A 24,006-nucleotide genomic window follows, 5' to 3' on the forward strand; every position below is an offset into this window, starting at 1 on the left:
ACAAGCGTGCGCCACCACGCCCGGCCGAGATCCTTTTTTTAAAAGCCCAGAACACAAAATCTAAAATACTGTTAAAAATAATCAATAGAATATTTAGTGTTCGCAAAGATTCATTAGAAATAACTAAAAAGAGTGAGCCAGTGAATTGGACTTGCTTTTTAGACTTATTTAATCAAAGTATTTGTTGTACATGTGGTTTCACTTTAACATAAATAAGTTTCTCTCTGGAAATACTTAACATGGACTGGGAAATGAAATCTGAACTGAAGAAATTTTAATTCACGAGAATAATTCTCAAAATATCAGGAATGATTCCAATTGAGGGGATGGCTGGATTTAATCCATCAGAGGTCTGTAAACTGATTTGGTTTACAGACCAAATTTTGATTAAAAAAAAAATCAGCAGGACCACCCTTAGGTGCTTCCGTTATGCCCTTATTTTTATTCAGTGTCCCCCAATGTGCCGGGGGCTGCATGGTCCACGTTGGGAATCGAGGCAGGAAGTTCAGGGCTCAGTCCTAGGGCAGGAATGAGGGATGACTCCGTGCAGGTCGAAAGCCGAGCTGAAGTCGCAGGATTGCACGTGCGCGCCCTTTACCAGCGTGAGCCTCCTCAGGCACCCCCGGAACGGGGTCCGGCCGCTCAGACAGTTCTGCTTCACGTCATCTGTTCAGGGAAGGGCAGGAGACACAACAGGAACAAAAAGAATCTCAGACAGGTTCTCTACCCAAACAGCAGGGTATTTTTCCACACACTTGGCAAACAGCAGAAAACTTTTTTAATCTACAACACTTTCAAGGTATTACTGCGATGTAAAAAGTCACACAACAACAGAGGTCTGTTGTGCGTAATAGTTTCTTAGAACAGCTTGGAAGTGCATGATTTGTCCAACATCACTGCTGTGCCCCTAAAATGACTCCCGTTTGGGTTGTCATCTAAAGCGATGACCTCAATAGAACCGCCATCTTGACTCATATCAGACCCAGTGTGCTCCGGCTAACCTAATGATGTGTGTGTGTGTGTGTGGGGGGTATTTTAATTTAACTTTTCTAAAATCGTGAAGGATGTGTCATGACACCAAAAAGCTTTTTCAGTCTCCATTATCCCCCGGGCGTCAGCTTTCCCCGGTGCCCGCGCCCTCCATGTGGTGGTCAGGGTGGCTTCTCGCACTCACCGGGATAGCCCCCGACGTAGATGGGGTTGTGGGTGTCCACCGAGGTGGAGTGGGGGTGCGGGTTTTCGGCTACAACCGTGTTCCCATCCACAGTGAGAGCGATGCGGTGCTTGCTTTTGCTAGCTTGGACTGTGTGCCACCTCCCGTCACAGAGCGTCCTGGTGGCGCCCGGCTCGTACACCGCCATCATCCTCCCGGCGCCGTTGTTCACTTGGAACAAGAGCTGGGCAAGGCAAAGGTTGGGGTGAGTGTCTCACAGTCGAGGGGCGCAGTCCATCTGTGCCGTGCTCGTGAGTGGCTCAGAGCACGGCCTTCGGTCAGAAAGCAGGGCTGACTTGGAGAAACAAGGGGTTTGTAACTTAGCTCCTAGATGGTATAACTACTAGGGCCTGTGGTCACCTCCTCGGCAGGGAGCACAGCCACGTCTGGGCTTTGTTCAAGCCATAGCTGGAAGCTCTGCAGGGGACACTCACGACTCCCCGCGGCCCTGCAGTGGCTCCAGACAGGGAGCGGCAAACGGCAGAGGCACAGACCCGAGCTGGGCAGGAGCTGCGCAGGTCTTTTTTATGGGCTGCGTGATGGCTCTTTATACTTTATCTGCTAAAGTCCCGACCCATAGGGCCTCTCAGAATGTGACTGTATTTGGATACAAGGACTTTAAAGAGGTGATTTTAAATGAGATCAAGTAGGCCCTAAGCCAGTTTAATCAGTCTTCAGAAGACTGGGTTAGGCAGAACATGATGATATAGTCCTGTGATCCCAGTACTTGGGAGAATGAGACAAGAGGATCACAGGTTTGAGGCCAGCCTCAGCAACTTAGCAAGGCCCTCAGCAACTTAGTGAGATCCTATTTTAAAACAACAATAATAATAATAACCAGGTGTGGTGGCACACACTTATAATCACAGCATTCATGAGGCTGAGACCAGAGGATCACGGTTCACGGACAACCTCAGAGAGACTCTGTTCCAAAATAAAGAATAAAAATAAGGAGATTCAAGAGAAGGAGACAGGGAACAAAACCACAGGCCCCGAGGCAGAAGAGACGAAAGTACTGGAAAGTGTTGAGCTCCATCTGTTCCAGCCAGTGGAGGGACAGAAGCTGAGGGGCCAGTGCAGAAGAATAATGGAAAATAGAACACATTCTGCATTGAGAAGTTAGAGTATGGCACATCTCATGAAGTGATACTCTGCATTAAAAAATGAACCGCTGCCGGGAATGGGGGCGCACGCTTGTCATCCCAGCATTCAGGAGGCTGAGACGGGAGGATCGTGACTCTTGGCCAGCCTCAGCTACTTAGTGAGGCCCTCTGCAACTCAGTGAGACCCTGTTTCAAAAAAAACAAAGAATAAGCAGTAATACTGGGGTGTAGCTTGGAGGTAGAATGCCCCTGGACTCCATCCCTAGTACCACAAACACAAAAAAAAGAAATGAAAAGAAAGGAATCATTGATACACAAACCTGGATGAACTTTGAGAAATCAGGCCGCATGTAAAAAGGCTTGGGATACTTAACTGCATGAACTTGCAACACTCGTGAAATAACGGAGCGATTGGGTGAGAGGCTGCCGGGGTTAGGGACGCAGGGTGGTGGTTGTAGCTACAGAACCGTAGCTTGAGGTGGGGAAGCCTTGTCGTAATGACGCAATTAAGTATTCTGATTGCGGTGATGGTTCCACATGCGTATCACAAGGCAAACACACGCTCACGCACACACACACGCACACTTGCACAACTGGTGTACCTGCACAAGCTCTGGGGCTTTCTCCGGTGCCCCTGGCACGCGTGTAATGAGGCCCTGAAGTCAGGCACGGAGCTGCCACTAGGGAGCTGAGTAAAGGGCGCACAGGGACCTCACTGGACTTTTTTTTTTTTTTTTTTTTTTCAGCTTGCCATGAATCTGTAATTATTTGCAAATGAAAAGTTTAAAAAAATGATCTGAAGAGACCGGGCACCGGGTTGGCAGCAAGGTTCAGGGGGAAAGTTCTGTGTATTGTAGTTGCAATAAGCTTAATTTCAAATATATAAAGTGCTATCTTAAAAGAGCTTTTTAGGATCATAGCTTTTTAAAAAACATCCGTGGGTCAGGCTGTGGGAGAGGTACAGAAAGCACCAGTCATTTTTCAGTGATGAGCAAAGATCTGCTGGATGCAGGGTGCACACCTATAATCCCAGTACTTGGGAGGCTGAGACAGGAGCATCATAGGTTTGAGGGCAGCCTGGGCAACTTAGCAAGACCCTACTTCAAAATTTAAAATAAAAGAGAAAATAAAAATAAAAAGGGATGGGGGTGTAGCTAGGAGGTAGAAAAAAAGAAAGAAAGAAAAGAAAATAATGGAGTTATCAGACAGAAGTTGGGATCTAGATATTTTACTGTTTTTCAGCCGCTGTCTCTGACCCTGGGGTGAAGCGCCCACCTTGCCATTTACAATCTCCAGGCCGATGGCATCCACTTTGGCACTGCTGATCCCCAGGAGAACACCGTTCTCCGAGGAGGTGCGGAACTCCAGAGAGATGTTTAAATCTGACCGGACTCTGTAACCTTCTTTGACTGAAATATACAAAGACAGCGGCGAGTCAGAAGTAAGCCCTGCTGGCCCTGCTGGGTGCCGGCTGGGCTGGCCACACAGTAGAGACCTAAAATCAACAAGAGCCGGGCATGGTGGCGCACACGTGTGATCCCAGCATTTGGGAGGCCGAGACTGGAGGATCGCGGTTCGTGGTTTTGCAACTCAGTGAGACCCTGTTTCAAAATAAAGAATAAAGAATAGGGCTGGGGGTGTAGCTCGAAGGTAGAATGCCCCTGGGTTTCATCCCCAACACCGCAAAAACAACAACAATAACCGAAAGTGCTGGGGATCTAGTACTTGGTTCTACTCGGCACCACCAAAAAAGAAACAGTCACTTGTGATCAGCAGGGACATCCTGACAGAAATTCCCAAAGCCAGTGATACTGCCCCCAGGGGAGACACTGGGCCAATGCAGGGGCAGTTGTAGCTTGGGTACAAATTGGAGGGCACTAAGATTTATTCAAGGGGAGATCAGGATGGTGGAGGCACCCAGAAGGCACTGAAGGTATTTTTTCTGAAAAGGGAACGGTGGGCATAGTTTGGGAATCTATGTTCTACAGCTCTGGCATTTGGTGCCCAGGTCCTGCAGACATGCCCGTCTCTGGCCATCTTCCCATGGGCCCACATCCCTCTTCATCAGCTAGGAACAGTGGACTATTTTCCCAGTATCTAGAACCTGCTATTATACTTTCCTTGTGTCTCACACTCCACACTAGGTTTTATAGAAAGGCAGAACCAAGTCCAGAGTGGTGACACACGCCTGTCATCCCAGTACTTGGAAGACTGAGATAGGAGGTCAGCCTCAGCAACTTAATAAAGCACTATATCAAAATAAAAAAATTAAAAGAGCTATAGGTGCACCTATAGGAAGGTTCAATCACCTATACAAAAAATTAAAAATGTGCAGACTGAATGGAATGATTTTTATTGCAGAGTTTTTTTTAAAAAAAGCTGAGATACTGAAATGAAATTAGCCATCACTGGCAGTGTTACTGCGATTAAGGCTGAAGGGAAAATGGGCGGAGATGGTGTTACCAGGGTCGAGCAGCCAGGGATCTCTGGGGAGCTGAGGCCACAGAGTGGCTGGGGCCTTAGTCTGGGAGTTGACTGGAAGTACTGAATAAAGTCGTCTTTTGACTTGCTGCTCACCCAGCCTCCTGCCAGAGCCCCTGGTGCTGGTGGGTGTCAATATTTTGTGTGGCTGATTTCTAATCCAAAGGCCTTTATTAACGTGGAGAATTAATGTGTCTTACATAAACTTGGGGGAAGTACAGGCAGAGCCAGCACCCCATTTTTGCCTGCATTTGAAGGTCACCAGTCCTGGCAGGAGAAAACCTCCAGTCAGGCCTCCTGAAGCACCCAGACTGAGAAGGCTTTTACACGAGAGGCAAGAAATTGGGAGTGTGCGGGGATGCTCAGCTACATGGGCCTTGTCCAGCTGGGCCCTGGCTGGTCATGCATCTCTTGGATCCATGTGATGGGAGAGCACCGCTAATTTCAAAGACTTGGTCTACATACCAAGAGCTGCGTATCCACTTCCTTCAAAGAAAGAGCCTTCCTGGGCCACTGCAAAGCACCTTTCCACTGCAAAGGAGGACACCGAGCGCTCCTTGTCCATCTGTCTGTTGTTGACCGTCACCTCCCTGATGCAGGCCGGGATGCTGTGGGTGATCTACACCAAAGATGGTGGCGATTATACCGAGGTTAAGACCAGTGTTTCCTCTACCTCATCAGCTTTGTCTCATCAAAACCCATTACGATATTATCTTTTGAGACTGAAAAATGTAATTGCTTTAATACTTCTACCATTTGAGTGCCTTGGCTAATCATGTGAAAGTGCTTTCTATTATTTTAGTGAACTGTTGCAAATCAAGAATGCTGAGCCGGGCGTGGTGGCGCACGCTTGTAATCCCCGCGCTTGGGAGGCGGAGACAGGAAGATCGCCAGCCTCAGTGACTAAGAGACCCTGTTTCCAAATAAAGTATAAAATAGGTCTGGGAGTGTAGCCCAGAGATAGAAGGGTTTCCAGGAACCCCAGTACCATCAAACAACAACAACAACAAAAGAATGCTAAAGTGGGCATGGTGGTGCAGGCTTGTAATCCCAGCATTCCAGAGGCCGAGGCAAGAGGATTGTGGTTTGTGGACAGCCTCAGCTGCTTAGTGAGGCCCTTTGCAACTGAGTGAGACCCTGTTTCAAAATAAAGAATAAAGCTGGGCATGGTGGCGCACACTTGTAATTCCAGCACTTGAGAGGCTGAGACAGGAGGATCGCACAGGTTCAAAGCCAGCCTCAGTTACTGCGTGAGGCTCTCGGCAACTTAGTGAGACCCTGATGCCAAATAAAATATAAAATAGGTCTTGGAGTAAAGGTAGAAAAGCCCTTGAGTTCCACCTCCTGTACCACAAAAAAATAATAAAAATTAAAATTAAGAATGCTGTGTCCAATAATGTGCAAATACAAATTTTCTAGATTTCCCCAAAATGTTTTGGGCTCAGTGGCTAAGGAAGGATATGTTCGTGAACTGACAGCCAGGAAAAGCTTGTTGGACACCAAGGGAAGCTACAACACGGTCTATGAACAGGCCTCGGAGGTCTGCGTCTCCCAGGTGAGTCCAGGCACAAAGAAGGCAATGTAAACAGAAACATGCAAAGAATAAGTTCCTCCACCAAGAAAATACAAGCACAACAAAGGCCAATGGCCCTTCCAGAAAATGATGCTTACGCTGCCCAGTTTCCTGGCCCGGTAGTGGGCAGGAAGGCCTCCCAGGTACAGCTTTCCTTCCACATCCAGGCTGGTCGCGTCTCCTACTATGGTCACCGCCGAGGATTCCTGGTCATCAACCGTGATGAAGGCTTTTCTTTTAACAAACTCTGTCTTGACCTACAGCAAGATGAGAACCTCCATGATTTCTAAGCATCTGAGAAAATGTTAATAGATACATGCTTGCAATGAATGTTCTTATAGCTCTAACAGCCCAGAAGAAACCCAAAAGAATGACTTTGGTTTCTGCACGGTTCTTGCAAACAGGCTGAGCCTGGTGGAAGAGGGGAAGCAGACTGTGGACCACAGTCCACAGAGCACTGCAGAGTCCTGGTTACTAGGAAGCAAAGCCCTATGGGCAGCTGTATCCTTCTGAGACATGAGGGAGCTTTGCCAACTTCTTGTCCAATTGGAAATATATGTGGTATCTTCCATCCATTCTGGCAACATTTGCGAGGATCTATTAGGTGCTGGGCATTTTCTAAGGCCTGGGGATGTTTCCCACCGACCTTGCATTATCCAGGCAGCTACCAGAACAAGGCAAGCTAGAATGCAGCAGGCATAATTCCCTTCCCAGAAATGGAGCACGCACCGGAGGTCAACGGGATACAATGGAACGGGTGATCACAAGCCTCCAAGGACGTACCGTGTGCCATCTGCCATTGCTGAGATGTGTGGGGTGAGAGACCTTGGTTTGGCCTTTACCCAGGTCAAACATGAAGTGCAGGCGGCCCCCGTGGAGCTGCAGTGCGGCGTAGTCCAGCTGGTTCTGATGGGCCATGTAGTAAATCAGGCCACTGGAGGCGAATGTCCGGATGTTTAGCTGGACCAGGAGCCTGGAGGAGGGGGAGGAGGAGGAGGAGAAGGAGGAGGAGGAGGAGGAGGAGGAGGAGGAGGAGGAGGAGGAGGAGGAAGGAAAAAGAGGAGGAAGAGGAGGAGGAGTCAGCCCCAGAAAAGAACATGCTGGGCTCTGAAGTTTTGCTTGGTTTTGTTTTGGGTTTTGTAGTACTGGGGATTGAGCCCAGGGGCATTCTACCTCTGAGCTACATGCCCATCCCTATTTTATTTTTTACTTCTAAATAGGTCTACTCTAAGTGGCTGAGGCTGGCCTCCAGCCTGTGATCCTCCTGCTGAAGCCTCCCAAGTACTGGGATTGTAGATGTTCACCACCCTGCCCAGCACTTTAAAGTTTTAAATCACCTCCAAGAGAGAAAGCAGATGTTGTTTTGGCATTTATATTTAACTTCTCGAGAGAGGTAAGGGTTCTTCCTGCCACCCACTCACGCATCTGTTCACTTAAGGGATGGCTGCTGCACCCTTGTCTGCCAGTGAAAAGCAGCGAACACAGAGGATGATCCTCTGTCACGAAACTGCTGCCAGAAACAGGGCAGCATGCTCAGCAGGGTGGAGATGCTGCCTTGGGGTGGTGCTGGGCGTCAGGCGGCCACACTGCAAAGACAGTCCTTCCGCTAAGCTGTGTATGACAGTGAGGGGCCAGACCCCACACAGCTGAGCACGAAACACTTTCTCTGTTTTAGAACAATACTGAGTTCTTTAAATAAGGGGCTCTTTTAATGAGCTGGGTGCGGTGGCGCATGCCTGTAATGCCAGCTGCTTGGGAGGCTGAGACCAGAGATTGCAGGTTTGATGGCAGCCTGGGCAACTCAGTAACACCCTGACTCAAAATTAAAAAGGACTGGGGATGTAGCTTAGTGAATCCCCAATCCTGGGGCACAAGGGGAGTCTTGATGATGGTTGGCAGCCAGGACCCTCGCCTGTGGCCCTGTGGGGGCTCGAGCCACCCCAGGGGCGGCAGAAGGCTGCATCCCTGTGAGCCTCCATCAGAGACCCGCCAAGCAGCGAGACACCTACCTCTTTCTCACCGCGGACTGATTAAGAGGCAACACCAAGTGGCTGCTTTGCGACAGCCCAAACTGGTGAGCGCCGGGCAAGTACTCTGGCGCCGCGTCCTCCGCACACTGCTTCTGCAAGAGACACAACCGACACTCAGCCCTCGCCGCCAGGACTCCACACACAGACACACTCTTGCGGGAAGAAAACTGAGAAGCCATTGCACCCAAACAGCAGCGGACGCCCGCATGCCCTCGCTGTCATCTAGATGCCTGGCTTAAGGGAAGCACTCGCCAGTGCCCTTTCTCTCTGAGGATGCCGTCAGAGCCTGTCTCCACCTTCCTCCCACTCAAGTGCCCTTACAGTCACAGGGACCCTGGAGGCCCTCCCAGGACTGCCCATCAGGCCTGGGGACATAGGCTTGGCTGGCCTTCTCGACGCTCGGGCATGGCCCCGAGAGGGAGGTGCCCACGGGTGACCGGGTGACGGAACCCCAAGCCAATTGAGGCCTAGAATCCCAGCTTTCCAGCAGAGTGGAAGATGTGGTCAACAAAACCGTCCCGAGCCCAGTGTGGGTCCTGCTTCGAAGGCGCTGCCTTTGGACGACTGGGCCACCTTCAAAGTGACGACGGTGCACCCTGGTCACCGAAGAAACGGGGAGCCCAGGACGGGGAGCAACTGACGCAGAACCAGGGTTAGCTTTTCCTAAATGATCTGAAGCTTTTGTTTTCCTTAAGCAGCAATGATGTAGACGATAACTTCATTAAATACTTATTTTATGCATCCCCAGCTAACCCTAAGCTGATAATGAGGCATTGTCAAAACCCTACTGCACGTAACTGGAAACGCTGCCAGCCACCTCCGGGCTGGCGCAGAGAACCATCCTCCCCCTGCCTCCGTTCTGTTTCCTCTCACAGCACGATGGTCCCTGGGAGTCACTGTCCCAGGCTCCTCTGGCAAATGTCTGCTGGACATTCTGCTCCTGGAGGAGCTGGGGGGTCGGCCAGAGGCAGGTAGAGAAGGAATGGGACATCTCTACCTCCCTTCCGCTTCAGACGGCCTCCCTGGGGCTCAGATGGCACAGGGCCCCTCTGCCTCTTGTCCCCTGGCTGCTGGCCTGGCGACACCACCTGCCTCCTCTGCTTCTCACCCCGGGTCCCGCTGTCCCAACCCCTTTACGACTGGGCCCTGCCCTCATCTCCCCAGCATGCACTCTCTTTCTGACTACAGCTGGCCGATACCATCCTAGGAAGCCTCTCTTACGGGATGCGGGAGAGCCTGGGGCCCTGGCGGGGGCTCGAGGTCCTCTCCACGAAGGGACAGCTTGGGACTCTCCAAAACCAAGCAGGTGTCCATGTCCACTTGCTCATAGCCAACCGCATTGGTGAAATGCAAAAGTCTAAGTGCACACAAAAAAGTGTTATCAAAATTAAGACATTACGAACTAACAGAAACCCGTGCCGTTTCGTTATTCATTACTGCCAATTACAATCCACTAAAATCCATGAGTAGCTGAGTGTGGTGGCACACGCCTTGTAACCCAGGACTTGGGAGGCTGAGACGGCAGCCTGCCAACTTAGCAAGACCCTGATTCAAAACAAAATCCAAACAGAGCTTAGAGTGTAGCTTAGAAGGTAAAATGCCCCTGGCTTCAATCCCTAGTACCACCAAATCAAACCAAACCAAAAACATGAGATATTTCTTATTATGTTACCCAATGTCCTTCACGATAACTAAGAGTCATATCTGGTTACCGTCTTCTTGAAATAACAACCCACCCTAGATGACCTCACACTAGGACCTAGTCCTTCTTTTGCAACCCAGAGGCACGGTTGATTCTGTCCCCTCTGCAGCCATGGCTGGGCCGTGCCAGGGCGGTCTGTCTCCAACTCCCACAGCACTGCACGGAGCCTCCATTAAACACCGACCTCTTGCCTGTAGGTTGCCCTGCCAGGAGGTCTCGATGGACTTGTTATTTGCCCTCTCCCTAGTGTGCCCGGTGACTGCAGGGATCCCGCGAGGACTTCCCCAGGACCCTGCTCTGAACCACACAGCAAGGGTTCTGCCCTATCAAGTCTTGGGCCTCATGGCTGAGGTCGATCAAACTACATCCTCAGTTGCTTTTGTCTAAAACAGTCTTGCTAAGTTGCTCAGGGTCTCGATTCATTGTGAAGCTGGCCTTGATCTGTGATCCTCTCGTCTCAGCCTCCCAAGTACTGGGATTACAGGTATGTACCATCACACCCAGCTTGGTAGTGGGGATTCAGCCAGGGCATTCTACCCCTGAGCTATACCCCAGCCCATTTTTTTTATTATTATTTTGAAACAGGCTCTTGCTAAGTTGCTCAGCCTGGCTTCAAACAGGTGATTCCTATCTTAGTCTCCCAAGCAGAGATTATAGGTGCGAGTCACTGTGTGTGTGTGTGTGTGTGTGTGTGTGTGTGTGTGTGTGTGTGTGAGAGAGAGAGAGAGAGAGAAAGAGAGAGAGAGAGAGAGAGAGAGAGAGAGAGAGAGAGAGAGAGAGAGAGAGACAGACAGACAGACAGACAGAGACAGAGACTGGGGACTGAAGGACTGATTGACCCAGTGGCATTCTACTCCTGAGCTACTTCCCCAGCCTGATTTTTATTTTGAAACAGAGTCTAAGTTGCCAAGGCTGGCCTTGAACCTATGATCTTCTTTCTCAGCCTCCCAAGCCTTGTATTACAGGTATGTGCCACTGTGCTCTGCTCTATGCTTTTAAACTTAGACAAATTTATATTTTAAAACTCAGCCATTTAAAAATTATTTATTTATTTATTTATTTATTTATTTATTTATTTATTTATTTTGGCACTGGGGATTGAACCCCAGGGCATTCCACCTCCAAGCTACACCCCAGCCCTTTTGATTTTTTCTTTTGAAACGGGGTCTGGCTAGGTTGCTGAGATCTTACTACCTGCTGAAGCTACTCTGGAACCTGCAACCCTCCTGTCTCAGCCTCCCAAGCTCAGCCATTTATTGACAAACCCACGGGGCTATAATGATTTTTTAAAAGTAAAATAGGATGACCAGTTCTGTGCATCATTCTAACCCAATAAAACCCAGTAGGAGGGACTTTGGTGCTAGAACAATGGGGTTCGTTTGTTAGTTGAGAACACGCACAATTTTACGCAATCTTGGAGCCAGGGGCGGTGGCGCACGCTGTAATCCCAGCATTTGGGAGGCTGAGACAGGAGGATCTCAGTTTATGGCCAGCCTCAGCTACTTAGCGAGGCCATTTGCAACTCAGTGAGACCGTATTTCAAAAAATAAAAAATAGAGCTGGAGGTGTCGCTCAGAGGTAGAATGCCCCTGGGTACCATCCCTAGTACTGAAAAAAAATTTTTTTTTGGCAATCTCAAACAGCAAACTTCGGTGGCAGATGAGTACTAGCAGTCCCCAGGAAGACCAGAACATGACAGGCAGGCTGACAGCCAGGCACACATACTCCATGTCCAAGACCAGGTTCTTGATGCAGCCCTGGAATGAGGCCCTCCTCTTGAGCACCGAGGTCCCCACGCCCTCGGGGACGCCGCCTATGTACAGGCGGGAGACATTTATTGCCTTGTTTCCCACCAGGGGGCCCAGCTTCATTTCTACAGGGTTGGTCTCATCCAGTTGCACAGTGATAATTCTGAAGGATCAAAAGAGGAAATACAGTCTTTTAAATACAATGAAACAATAGCTCGATTTTTATGCACGATCCCCACACATTCTTACTGAATAAGAGTTCCATGAAGGGAAATTTTAACTTGACATCAAATCTAAATTAAAGGGTGAATCAATCTTGAAAATTAAACCTTTCAATTAAACATTCTCCAGCAATAAGCATCCTTGAATCCAACTGTTAAAAAACAACTATATGTAATAATTGTATATAATACAGTATATGTATTAGGCCTTTAGTATATATACTTTCACCTATCCCAAAACTTCCCAGTGTGCTGTTAAGACATGCCTTCTGTAGTTTTGTCTTCTCAGTCTTGCTCTACAAATATGTTGAAATGATCCTAATAATGCTCTCATTCTATTTGCCTCAGAATTAATCTAATGTAAAAATGTACAGTAACATTTGTAAGGTTAACGTATGGAACCTTACTAGGCAAGGTTAACACAATGTTCTTAAACATATCGAAGTCAACCACTAAGCCAAGCAAGGGAGGGAGGGATGGGGAGGGAATGGGTGGGAAGTGGGCAGGGGATAAGTCAGTGATGTGTACATGTGTGTCCACACAGGTTTTTTACCCCAATATGATGTATGAATATAATGCTCCGATAAAAAATTTTTAAAAAAGATGAAATTGGTTGCCAAAGAAGTCTTCTGGCAAGTCTCTAGAGTAATTCTTTTGAAAGGACAAGAACTGACGGCCAGTGCTGTTGTGCTGATGATCCCGTCGTTCAACTGCGCAGGTTAACAAAGTTCCCCGAGCCCTTTGAGGCCGCCCTCCCCGCGACTCCAGGGCCCGCTGGGCCGTACCTCTGGGTCCTAGCCACGGAGACGGAATGCTCCTGGCCGTCACTGGAGGCGCCGCGGGGAGCGTGCAGGAGAGCCTTCCGCAGGCCGGTCCCGTCCCCAGCGTCCACGTGCACTTCAACATGGCCGTCAACGAGCAGGATGGAGAAGAAGGGCTGAGGAAGGGGCAGAGGGGGAGATTCCCACCCAAAGCACATTACAAGTGGTTTGTAAACATTTCATCGTATGTTTATAATGTGGAAATAGTTACAGCAAGTAAGCGGTTTCTCAAGAATCTCACCGTCTGTCACACCCATTTTAGCTGTTGCGTATAATTTTTTAATAGCTATTTATATAATTTGCATTGCTCGTGATGCCATTACCGCGAAGCAGAGCTCTGATTCCAATTTATACATCCTCATGCTTAGGACTTACGGTACATGATGTACCAACAAGTTGATATATTGTAATTTGCCTTTTTGTGAATGAAATTTTAGGTAGTTTTTAGTTTCTTGTTATCACACATGTGAACACTAAATCCGACTTTCTTTAGGCTGTGAAATTGGTAAGTGGCATTAAAAGGAGGTTGAGGAGTTTTAAAAAATATTTTAAATGAAAATATGTTTGTTTTTATGTTATCAATAAGCACATCTTTGCTGGTATAAGAAACAGGCCAATTAAATGCTACATTTTGACAAAGCTTGTTGAATTTTCAAATTGAAAGATCTGTTAAAAACTGTTTATTGTAACTCTTCACTGTTGAAAATGTGCGAAGCTCTTAAAACTTTGCCATATTGAAAAGAGGCAGAGCAATCTATAGAGCCACCAGCAAAAGTGGAATATGAGTATTTCACAACATTCTTACCAACATCGGGTGATACATTCATTTTTGCTGGCTAAGTAAGAAAACTTTAAGAATAAACCTAGTAGGACTGGTGAAGGTAAATATTTTAGCAGTGGTTCAGAGTAAAACACCATAAGAATTACCATAAACCCAGAAACTCTGGGTTTGGACCCAAAACAATCAAAAACAGGAACTCAGATAAATATTTGTACACATAGGGTCTTAGCAGCATCAAAAACAAAACAAAACAAAATGGCCGGGCGTGGTGGCACATGCTTGTAATTCCTGTGCTTGCGAGGTGGAGACAGGTGGATTGCACTGGTTCGAAGCCAGCCTCGCTGGCTTAAGAGACCCTATTTCCAAATAAAAATATTTTTTAAAAATAGGTCTGGGAGTGTAGCCCAGAGGTAAACGGTCTTCCAGGAACCCCAGTACCACAAAAAAAAAAAAAAAAAAAAACCAAAAGGCACAAATAACCCAATATACATCAATAGACTGATAAACCATGAAACCATGGTGCGTATGCTCAGGGAAATTTTATTCAGCCCTAAACAGGGATGGATTATAAATATATAATGTGGGTAAACTTTGAAAACATGCTAAGTAAAAGCCAAAGAAGATCACAATTTGTTGGATTTGATTTACATGAAATATCCAGAACAGGCAAATCCATCTACACGGAGAGCAGACTGGTGGCTGTCAAGGTTTGGCGGGTGGATGGGGAGTGATTCCTCCTGGGCAGAGGCTGTTAATTTGGGTAATAAGAACATCTTGAACTAGAGAGGGTGGCTCCCTGACACCGAATGCATGCAATGCTATTAAACTGTCCACTTTAAAGCAGTTGATTTTATGTTGTATAAATTTCATCTCAACTGAAATCCAAAACTGATCTGTGAACTAATCTCTGTCCTTATCAGCCCTTCAGGAAGTGACTCTGTTGGGATCTGCAGATGGGTGTTCCCAGCTATGTGACCTTGAGCAGGTTAACCGGGCTTGCTGAGCGCAAAAAAACCCATAAACAAAACAGAAAACAGAGGAAGCAGCCTGCACCTTGCAGGGCTGCGACTATTATATATCCATGTTTGCAAAGTATCTTTGCCCAGCAGAGCTTACTAGTCTACAAACCACAGGTGCACAGGGCTCTTCTTTGTTAGAATAACACAGGCGGATTCCTTAATGTGTCTTGCATTTGGGTGACCTACCCAAGTCTGAGCAGAGGACAGAGTAAATTTCTTGAATGCTCTTGAAATGGAATAAAAATACAGAGAACTGTCCTCCTTTCTCCCCTCTCCTACTGCTGGTCCCCTGTGCTTATCACAGCCACCTTCTCTCTCTGCCCCTTTGAAGCTTATAATAGACGAAGAAAATCCGGGTCCAAACAAAATCTAAGGACTTTCTGTTTCCGCCTTAAAATGAAGACTAAGGATCAGAACACAGGGAAGAAAGCTCAGATGTGGGGATGTTGGCAGCTCTAATTAGAGGCAGAACAGACAAGTTTTCTCAGCCACTAGAAACGCAATTAAAGAATCACTGGTTCCTACGCCAAAGACTTCCAGCAGCTCTCACTTACTCTAAGGCATACCAGGACCAACCGAGAACACAGCCACAACCAATGATTAGGGTCAGGAGCTTCCCATTCCGTGTTCTCCGAAGCATCTCCTCTCTGGGCAGGGTGGTACTCACCATGTGCACCTGCTGGTGACCCTGCTTGTCCGCATCCTGGCCGAGGGCAGCCAGGATGATGCCACTGCTGTTCAGGGTGGCAAATGTGACCAGCAGTTCTGATTCCGGTGACAAAGATGCGGGCGGCAGTTCAACGTAGCCGCCTGCCAGGAAGCTGACGCTGCGGATGGGCTGTTTGGGGAGGGGAGAGAGTGCGCTGAGTTCCCGCCTGTAGGCAGAGGCGCTGCCCACTGCCCGCTGCCCACTGCCCGCTCGCCTCTCTCCTGTCCACATAACTGGCTGAAAACTTGCTACCTCAGTATGTCCATAAAGCAATGAGCATTCATAGAAACATCCCCATAAGCAAGGAAAGCTTGTCCCACCTCTAGAATACAGCCTTTTCTCACTCCGTAGGCATTTCTGAGCAAATCGAAGGTCGACCTGGATATCTCCAGGTTCTTGATACAGCCCATATAACTTTTACTGCCAATGCCTTTCCTGTTGGGACAGATGTAAGAACAGCTAAGATGAAATTTGGGATTTATAATTCCAGTTTTGAAAGACAGAATAAAAATGGACCTATGCAGCCGGGCATGGTGGTACACACCTGTAATCCCAGTACTGAGACAGAAAGACTGTAGGCTTAAAGTCAGCCTCGGCAACTTAGCAAAAATAGACCAGGTATGGTGGCGCATGCCCATAATCCTCGTATTTTCCTAGTGCTTGGGAGGCCGACAAGAGGATTCACAGGTTCAGAGCCAGATTCAACATCTAAGTGAAACTTGTCAACAACTTAGCAAAACCCTGTTTCCGAATAAAAAACAAAATAGAGCTGGGGATAGAGCATGAAAGTAGAATGGCCCTGGATTCAGTCCCCAGCACTATATTAAATAAATAAATACATACATAAGGTTGAGGGTATAACTCAAAGTAGGATGCCCCTGGGTTCAGCCTCTAGTACCAAAAGGAAAAAGGGCCAGGGGAGGGGCTTCCCACATAGAAAACTGGTTGCAATGCATCATTCTGAAGACCTGTCCTTCACCTACAAGAAGGCAAGAACTTCAGGTCAAACCAAAAAAATCTAAGGATTTTTTGGGTACTGGGGATTAAACCCAGGGGTGTTCTACCTTTGTGCTACACTCCTAGGCCCTTTTTATTTTCTATTTGAGAAGAGGGTCTGGCCAGGTTTCTGAGACTGGCTTCAAGCCTGAGATCCTCTTGTCTCAGCCTCCCAAACTCCTGACCACATCATTCACCCTTTAAATAAAGGTGACTATCTCAGGCATTTCGTTACAGAAATTGAAAGCTGACTAACGCAACAGGCAATGGCTGAAACGGACATTTGCAAAGCACTGGGTGGAGGAAGGCAGCTTGCACACCCGATGGAGCTTGCACACCTGATGGCCCCTCTCCCCACTCCCCGAGTACCGTCCTGCCTCGGCTGCTGGCTCTTCCCTAGGGCGTTTTCTTAATAGTGTGAAAGAAACTTAGAGCTGAATTTGTCCACTTTGCAATTCCAAACTGAAGCCAATGAGCCACAAAGAGGTTTGTGTCAATCACTGAAAGCCCAAAGCTAAATGCAGACCGGTGCTACAGAAGGGCCCCGGGGTCGGCCTCTTCCTCTCTACTCTTCCTCTCTTGCAGCTGTCACACCCCTTACGCACTGTCACCTTATAAGGGGGTATTCAGGTAAGTCTGCAGAAACCATGTTTCATTCTGTTATGAGTCGTGGCTTTTAAAGAGATCCTCCTCCTCTAAACTGGGCCTGGTGGCCCATGCTTGTAATCTCAGTACTTGGGAGGCGGACACAGGAGGATCACAGGTTCAAGACTAGCCTCGGGAATTTAGTGAAACCCTCGGCAACTTAATGAGACTCTATTTCAAATTTAAAATAATAAAATAGGGCTAGAGATGTAGCTCAGAACTAGAATGCCTCTGGGTTCAAACCAGAGAGAGAGAGAGAGAGAGAGATTCCATTTCTCTAAAATGGTCTAGGGAGAAGGATAAATGTGACAGGAAGGGAGAGTCTGTACATATTACACAATGCTAATTTTTAGGTGTCCTAAAGGTGATGATTATAAAATCATATGTTTTCTGCCAAAGGCTTGCTCTACTCCCCAACTAATCTGGCATATAGTGTGTTGAATGAGAGCAGGTGTTATGGGTTGAGTCATGTCTCCCAAAAGATGCTGCAGCCGGGGCTCCAGCACCTGGGAATGTGACCTCATCTGGAAACAGGGCCTCTGCAGAGTTGACCAAGTTCAGATGAGGTCATTGGGCTAGGTCCCCATTCAACACGAATGGCCTTCATAGCCATTATAAGAAGGGGTCTTTGGACACAGAATGATAAAAGCTGGAGGGAAGACGAGGTGGAGTCACAGGTGTAATACCATCTATAAGCTAAGGAGCGCCTGAAACTCCCCAGAGCCAGGAGCTGGGACAGAGCCACTCTCACGACTCTGGTGAGCACACAACCCTGACCACACCTGGAGTTCACACTCAGAACCTCTAGAGCTCAGAGAGAAAACAAGTCGTGTGGTCAGAGCCACCGAGTTCATGGTACTTTGTTCCAGTCCTAGAAAACGAACATGGCTGATGATTAGGGATCTGAAAAGCCTGCGGTTCAGCATCCTACCTCACGGCTCTCGAGGGAGGCACTCCGCCCACATAGATCGGGTCCTTATCCAGTCGGTTGAGATCCGAAGATGGTCCCGGCGCTTCCCCCTGCTTGGTCTCTTTGTTGCTGGTATCGTAGGCATCAGCAACAGCTAGCAGGCCTACAAAGACAGCAAAAGGGAGAGAGGTAAGCAGCGCTGTCTCTGTGAAGGCACGATGCAAGCCTGTGCTGACAGAGTCCATCTACAAAGACATACTCTTTTGAACTCTGCAAATTTGACCCACTGATACCCTGGGCTTTAAAAAATCCTCTCTGCTAAAGCAAATAAACCCAGATTCCATGGTGTAAAATGACGGCCCTAGGCGTGCAGGCGAGAATCAGAGTTGATTGGTGATTCCAGGCTGGCACTGAGTGTGAAATCATGAAAGAGCAGACAAACACAAGTCTACTGGTCCCCGCAAAATGCAAATCCTCAGCTTTGCACCCCAAAGAGTGAATTCCAATTAAAATATCATTCAAGAATGCGGTAGTGCCAAGTGCGGTTACGGTGAAGAGCCAGAATGTTAATCAAGAATGCCCTGGAAACGAAAGGCTGCTGATTTTGGAAAGACGTGTATTTTATTGTGGGGAGGAGGGGATTTAACCCAGGGGCATTCTATCTCTGAGCTACACTCCTAGCCCCTTTTATTTCTGATTTTGAAACAGGGTCTTGCTAAGCCTCTGAGAGTCTAAGTTGCTGAGGCTGGCCTTGAACCCGTAACCCTCTTGTCTCAGCCTCCCAAGTACTGGGATTACAGGTGTGTGCCACCATGCCTGGATAGCTTTATATTCTCATGAGGACCACCAAAGTCAGAGGAGTTTTTCTGTGCACCTACCTTGCTTTCGATTCCGCTGGAAGGAGATTTTATACCAGGTTCCATTGTTGTACCGCCTGTCCGTGAAAAGAACGAGAGGCCCTGACCCCAGGTCCATCACTACTTTGACTCTTCCATGGACCAGCTCCATGGATAAAAAGTCTTTCTGTAAAGAAGAGCACAGAGTTTCTCAGGGCTATGTCTTTATCCCAAGACTTCCTTTCTCTTCAAGGGTGGGGGGGAGTCAAAGCAAGAACACTGGTCCCACCCCATGGCTAAAAGTCTATTCTACAAAACTAAAAGTGACCGCCATGGCTTTCTAGAACATTCTCCCAGTAGCACTGGAAGGCTCAGCGCCCCATTCATTATTCCCAAGTTCCATTTAGATTGGCAGATGGTCCAGTCTTAGCAATAAAACTCGAGGATGGAGAGACAGAAATGACCAGCCCTAAGATGCAAAAGGGAAGCTGGAGCTCCTATGCATGGACTTTAACAAAAGCCATTGTGATCGCTGCACACAGGACAAGACGTTACTATTATTAATAGTACTGGGGGTTGAACTCAGGGGCATTCTATCTCTGAGCTATACCCTTATCCATTTGTGCTGAGGCTAGCCTTGAACTTATGAGCCTTTTATTTCAGCCTCCCAAGTACTGAAAATACAGGCATACCCCACCACACCCAGCTAAGATATTCTATTTGAAATGAAATTCAATAACAAGTGTTGACCTATTTACAATGATTGGCAGGCGTGTGTCTCATTGAGGCCTCTCTGTGTTTTCCAGAGGTTTTTCATGGCTTTGTGTTAATACACTAATGTTTTTAAATGGGAAAATACTACAGCACACATGAATATATGTGTTGGTTTGTGCTCATAAAGACTGCACAGCAAAGATAGGTATACATCATACTAACAAATCCCCATTTAACATAAATGGCCTCATAACAATTTAAATGTAAGTAAAGAATCCTTAGTGCCCCATATAGACTTACGGTGCCATTTGAAGCGAGGTATAGAAGGAGACCAGTGGGTGAGAAGGTACTAAAGAACATTGTTATCTGAGTTACGGTGGCCCGGAGCGTCTTCTCCACCAGTGAATACCCATTCCCATCAAAATGGAAGGAAGAGCCTTCTTTCAGGGGGCTGCAAAGCAGAGATTGTGAATTACCATGCCTTCTCCTTCCTCCAGACCACGACGAAACTTTATGTCCGATATTTAATAGCAAGTGCAAATCATAATACATGTTGAGCAACGCCAGGCCAAACTCTGACCCTGCCTGGCGTGGTGGCGCACACTTGTTAAGTCCCAGCATCTGGGAGGCTGAGACAGGAGGATCGCGGTTGGCAGATAGCCTCAGCTACTTAGCGAGGCCCTTTGCAACTCAGTGAGACCCTGTTTCCAAATAAAAAATAAAAATAGGGCTACGGGTGTTGCTCAGAGTTAGGATGACCCTGGGTTTAATCGCCAATACCGGGAAAAAAAAATTAAAAACTCTGAACCTTTTTCGCACTGATACACCACAAGCGGAAATGCCATACCACGAAGCTGATTCACACCCCAAACTGTTCAAAACCTGTAGAAAGTTACCTTCAGGCCTCGTGTATAAGGGGTGTATTGAAGCAAATGAATTTCATGTTTTTACTTGGGCCCTACGCCATATTTGCAAATATTCTAAATCTGAAAAAAAATCGCAAATTTCAAGTAAGGATACTCAAACTGTATTGAGCAATTTATTTGCCATAAGATTACATGAAAGCTCAGCTGCTTCCCAAGGAAAAGCAAGTAATATAGGTACAGATTACTGTGGTAAAAGAAATTTCTAAATAGGCAGATAACTGCTGTAAATATTGCTACTTAAGTAGATGAGTTTGCTTGTTCTCATTTCCTTTCATATGACTATTCTTTCTTTTTTCCAGTTCTTTCAGGATGATTCTTATACTGGCATGTATCCCTCTGCGTGTGTGTGTGTGTGTGTGTGTGTGTGTGTGTGTGTGTGTGTGTGTGTCAGTGTGAGTGTGTGTGTGTGTGTGTGAGTGAGTGTGTGAGTGTGTGTGCGTGCGTGTGGGGGGTGGGAGGGTTGATCTCCGGGGAGGGGTTTCTATATCTCTGATCTATACCCTCTGCCCTTTTTAATTTTTTTTGTTGTTTTCGAAACGGGGTCTCCCTACATTGCTGAAAGTCTTGATAAATTGCTGAGGCCAACCTTGAACCTATGATCCTCCTGTCTCAGCCTCCCAAGTCCCGAGATTACAGGTGGGAGTCACCATGCCCCACAGTTCTTGACTCTTTAATTCTTAAACCTGTGGCTTTGCAGAAGCACTCTCTATTACTCTGCTTATTAGACAACCAGCTTCATGGGGGAAAAGATACAGACTCTAGAACTAATACCCAGTCCACTTCCCAGCTCCCCGGCTTACTCCATGGCCTTCATCTCTAGAAAACGGGATAATAAGACCTCCCTGAGAGGCCGACATATCACACACAGTGAGCAGCCCATGGCAAGTGTGCCCCATGCCGATGACCCTCACTGCTCCAGGATGTTTAAATATTTAAAAAATAATAAATAAATAAAAATACAAAGGGCCAGAATGTAGTTCAGAAGCAGAATGCCCCTGGCTTCAATCTCCAGTACAATAAACAAATGAAAGCTAAGAATTACAAGGAAGGACACACCCTGAGAAAATGGCGATGCCAGGTTTTATTTTTTATTTATTTAGTTTTTATGGTACTGGAAATGGAACCCAGGATCCTTCTACCTCTGGGCTATACTCCTAGACCTATTTTATATTTCACTTGGGTCTCACTAAGTTGCTGAGAGCCTCACTAAGTAGCTGAGGCTGGCTTTGAACCTGCAGGATCCTCCTGTCTCAGCCTCCCATGTATTGGGATTACAAGTGTGCACCACCACACCTGGCAGCTGGGTTTTAAGTAAGAAGTGTGTCTTGCCCTCCAACTGCCCTGCCTCCAAGCCCACAAGCTCTCTCTCTCTTATGAGGGTGGGCTCGTTGCTCAGGGACTTCCCTCAGTGGACCTGCTTGGGCCAGGCGGTCTGGAGGAGGGATGAATTCACGAGAGGTGACTAGAAGTGGTTCCTTGGAAAGACCCAGACCCCAAGGCCAAGAGCAGGTTTCTGGGCTTGTCCCCACATTGGGGACAAGTTCCCTGAGCTCCTCCGGAACCCTGCAGGCTTCAGTTCTAAGACCCGCAGGCTCACGTGCCCAAGGGTGTGCTCCCCAAGTGGGCGCAGGGAGACGCCCACGGCTTGACCAGGTAAGAGGCCCAGGCCCAAGGACACCTGGTTCAGCACAGTGGCTGCTTGAGGCCCTCAGCACTCCACTAGCACCCGTGCAGGCCACGTCACGCAGGCCCAGCGTGAGGCCATCCTGCCCAGTGGGCTTCCAGCCCCATGAGCCTGTTGGGTTCCCTGGGCCTCCGGATCCTCCCTCCCTTTCTCATTGGTCAGCTATGAGGTCATGAGATGCATGCGGCCTGGGCCAGGCCTGAGACCTGCTCCTTCTGCTGCCCTCCCCCCTTGGCGCTCTCTGCAACTCTACGGGTATTTAACACTAAGTATGATTACGACCTCCCTGTTCTGGAAGAGGAAACCACACCCCAGTGAGATGGAGACAGCGCTGCTCGCTGCTCGAAGTCACCAAGAGAAACTGCTGGAAGACCTGGGCCGGGACCTGAGAAACCTACACCCCAACCAGAGATTCTTCCTAGTCCTAAAGCTGTGGGACCCAAGACGCTGGCTCTAACTTTGTAAGCAAGCTGAGGGGAGTGGCGTGTAAAAGGCTTAAACCAGCCAGGCGTGGTGGTGCACGCTTGTAATCCCCGCGCTTGGGAGGCAGAGACAGGAGGATTGCGCAGGTTCGAAGCCAGCCACGCTGGCGTAAGAGACCCTGTTTCAAAAATATAAAAAAATAGGTCTGGGAGTGTAGCCCGGAGGTAGAAGGGCTTCCAGAAACCCCAGTACCACCAAAGGAAAAAAAAAAAAAAAAAAAAAACGGCTTAAACCACAGAATCCCACGCCTGGAGCCACGTGAGGACATAGAGGGGCGACAAAAAACGCAGGCCCCGGGCCCTCTGGATGCAGCGCGAGCCCCTCAAACTCACTGTGATGCCGTCACTGCTAACTGTAGACATCGATCTGGACAGGGCAGCCATCGCATGGAAGAAGTTAATATATGTTACGTCCCTCGATGGCAAAAAGCAATCTACTGTCTTAATTACTAAAGTGCTAAAACATCAGGTTGTAGATACTTTATAAGCAAAGTGATTTTATTACAGTGAGGGGTGCTAAGCCCAGTGAGATTATATTATTAAATGCCTCTATCATATCAACATATGCAAATGCATTTTATTCCTAGAATTAGAGAACTTGGTGAGGTATAGGAAAGCCCTTCCTATAAAAATCGACTGCATACACACATATGCTCATCCTTGGAGGTGTTTTTTAGAATAAAAATGTAGAATGATTTGTGCTCTTTAAAACAGAAAGTGGTTTGAGAAGATGTCTGAAGCTTCTAGACCTTATAATCTATGACCAAAACACAAGACCCAGCAAAGAGAGCACTTCTTAAGAGTTAAACATAACCCCATGCCGCTATTTGTAAATAATCTGTATACATCCTTTGCAATAAGATGACCGAGGTCATAAATGCTCTCATCCTTGATGTGTGTGGAAACTTTCTCAGCGTGCTCAGAAGGAGCCGTGTGAACAGGATAATGCACACAACCACGGGGATGGGTTACCTTCCGAAGCAGCCCTGGCATCCGCCTTCTCTTTCAATGTAGTTCCACAGGCCGATGGACTTGCCGTTCAGAATGGCCTCTTCCATGCAGCCTTCAAAATGAGTCACCTTCACAGCAGGGGCTTTCTAATGAAACAAACAGAACCCACATGGCGTTACGGCAGAAGAGCAGTAAATTCTCCGGGTGCGCGACACTTCCCCCTGGGGCTCCCGTCTGGTGGCTTCCAAGTTTGAGAGGCCAACAGTCAGACGATGGCCAGCTTGTAGTCCCCGGCTTCCCTTCCAGCTGGGGTAGGGCATCCTGGAATGAGTGACGGCTGGACAGGATGGTAGGGGTCAATGCAGTTGCTGCGGTCATTGGACAGAGCTCCTTTATAGGTGAGGACACAAACCCAGAGGCCGTGGCGAGCAGTGGGGGCCCGCCTGGAGCCGAGCGCCTCC

The 24,006-nt window shown here is 47.8% G+C and overlaps 1 protein-coding gene across 1 annotated transcript in view; it reads right to left on the minus strand.

The window, feature by feature from the left end:
• Window positions 1-505: 505 nt before the first annotated feature.
• LAMA1 (laminin subunit alpha 1) overlaps window positions 506-24,006 on the minus strand; it is a gene marked incomplete at both ends in the record, with an annotated part of 143,528 nt that continues 120,027 nt past the window's right edge. The window contains 16 exons of the mRNA XM_080714726.1: window positions 506-666; window positions 1,175-1,397; window positions 3,592-3,725; window positions 5,263-5,416; window positions 6,469-6,627; window positions 7,154-7,343; window positions 8,380-8,492; window positions 9,622-9,757; window positions 11,828-12,013; window positions 12,857-13,008; window positions 15,360-15,530; window positions 15,722-15,836; window positions 17,974-18,115; window positions 18,831-18,975; window positions 19,803-19,953; window positions 23,567-23,691. Of these exons, the coding sequence (XP_080570852.1) occupies window positions 506-666; window positions 1,175-1,397; window positions 3,592-3,725; window positions 5,263-5,416; window positions 6,469-6,627; window positions 7,154-7,343; window positions 8,380-8,492; window positions 9,622-9,757; window positions 11,828-12,013; window positions 12,857-13,008; window positions 15,360-15,530; window positions 15,722-15,836; window positions 17,974-18,115; window positions 18,831-18,975; window positions 19,803-19,953; window positions 23,567-23,691 (2,457 nt within the window). The remainder of the gene's footprint in view (window positions 667-1,174; window positions 1,398-3,591; window positions 3,726-5,262; window positions 5,417-6,468; window positions 6,628-7,153; window positions 7,344-8,379; window positions 8,493-9,621; window positions 9,758-11,827; window positions 12,014-12,856; window positions 13,009-15,359; window positions 15,531-15,721; window positions 15,837-17,973; window positions 18,116-18,830; window positions 18,976-19,802; window positions 19,954-23,566; window positions 23,692-24,006) is intronic.

This window comes from Muscardinus avellanarius (genome assembly GCF_963383645.1).
Source record: "Muscardinus avellanarius genome assembly, chromosome: 17".
NCBI classification, from domain to species: domain Eukaryota; kingdom Metazoa; phylum Chordata; class Mammalia; order Rodentia; family Gliridae; genus Muscardinus; species Muscardinus avellanarius.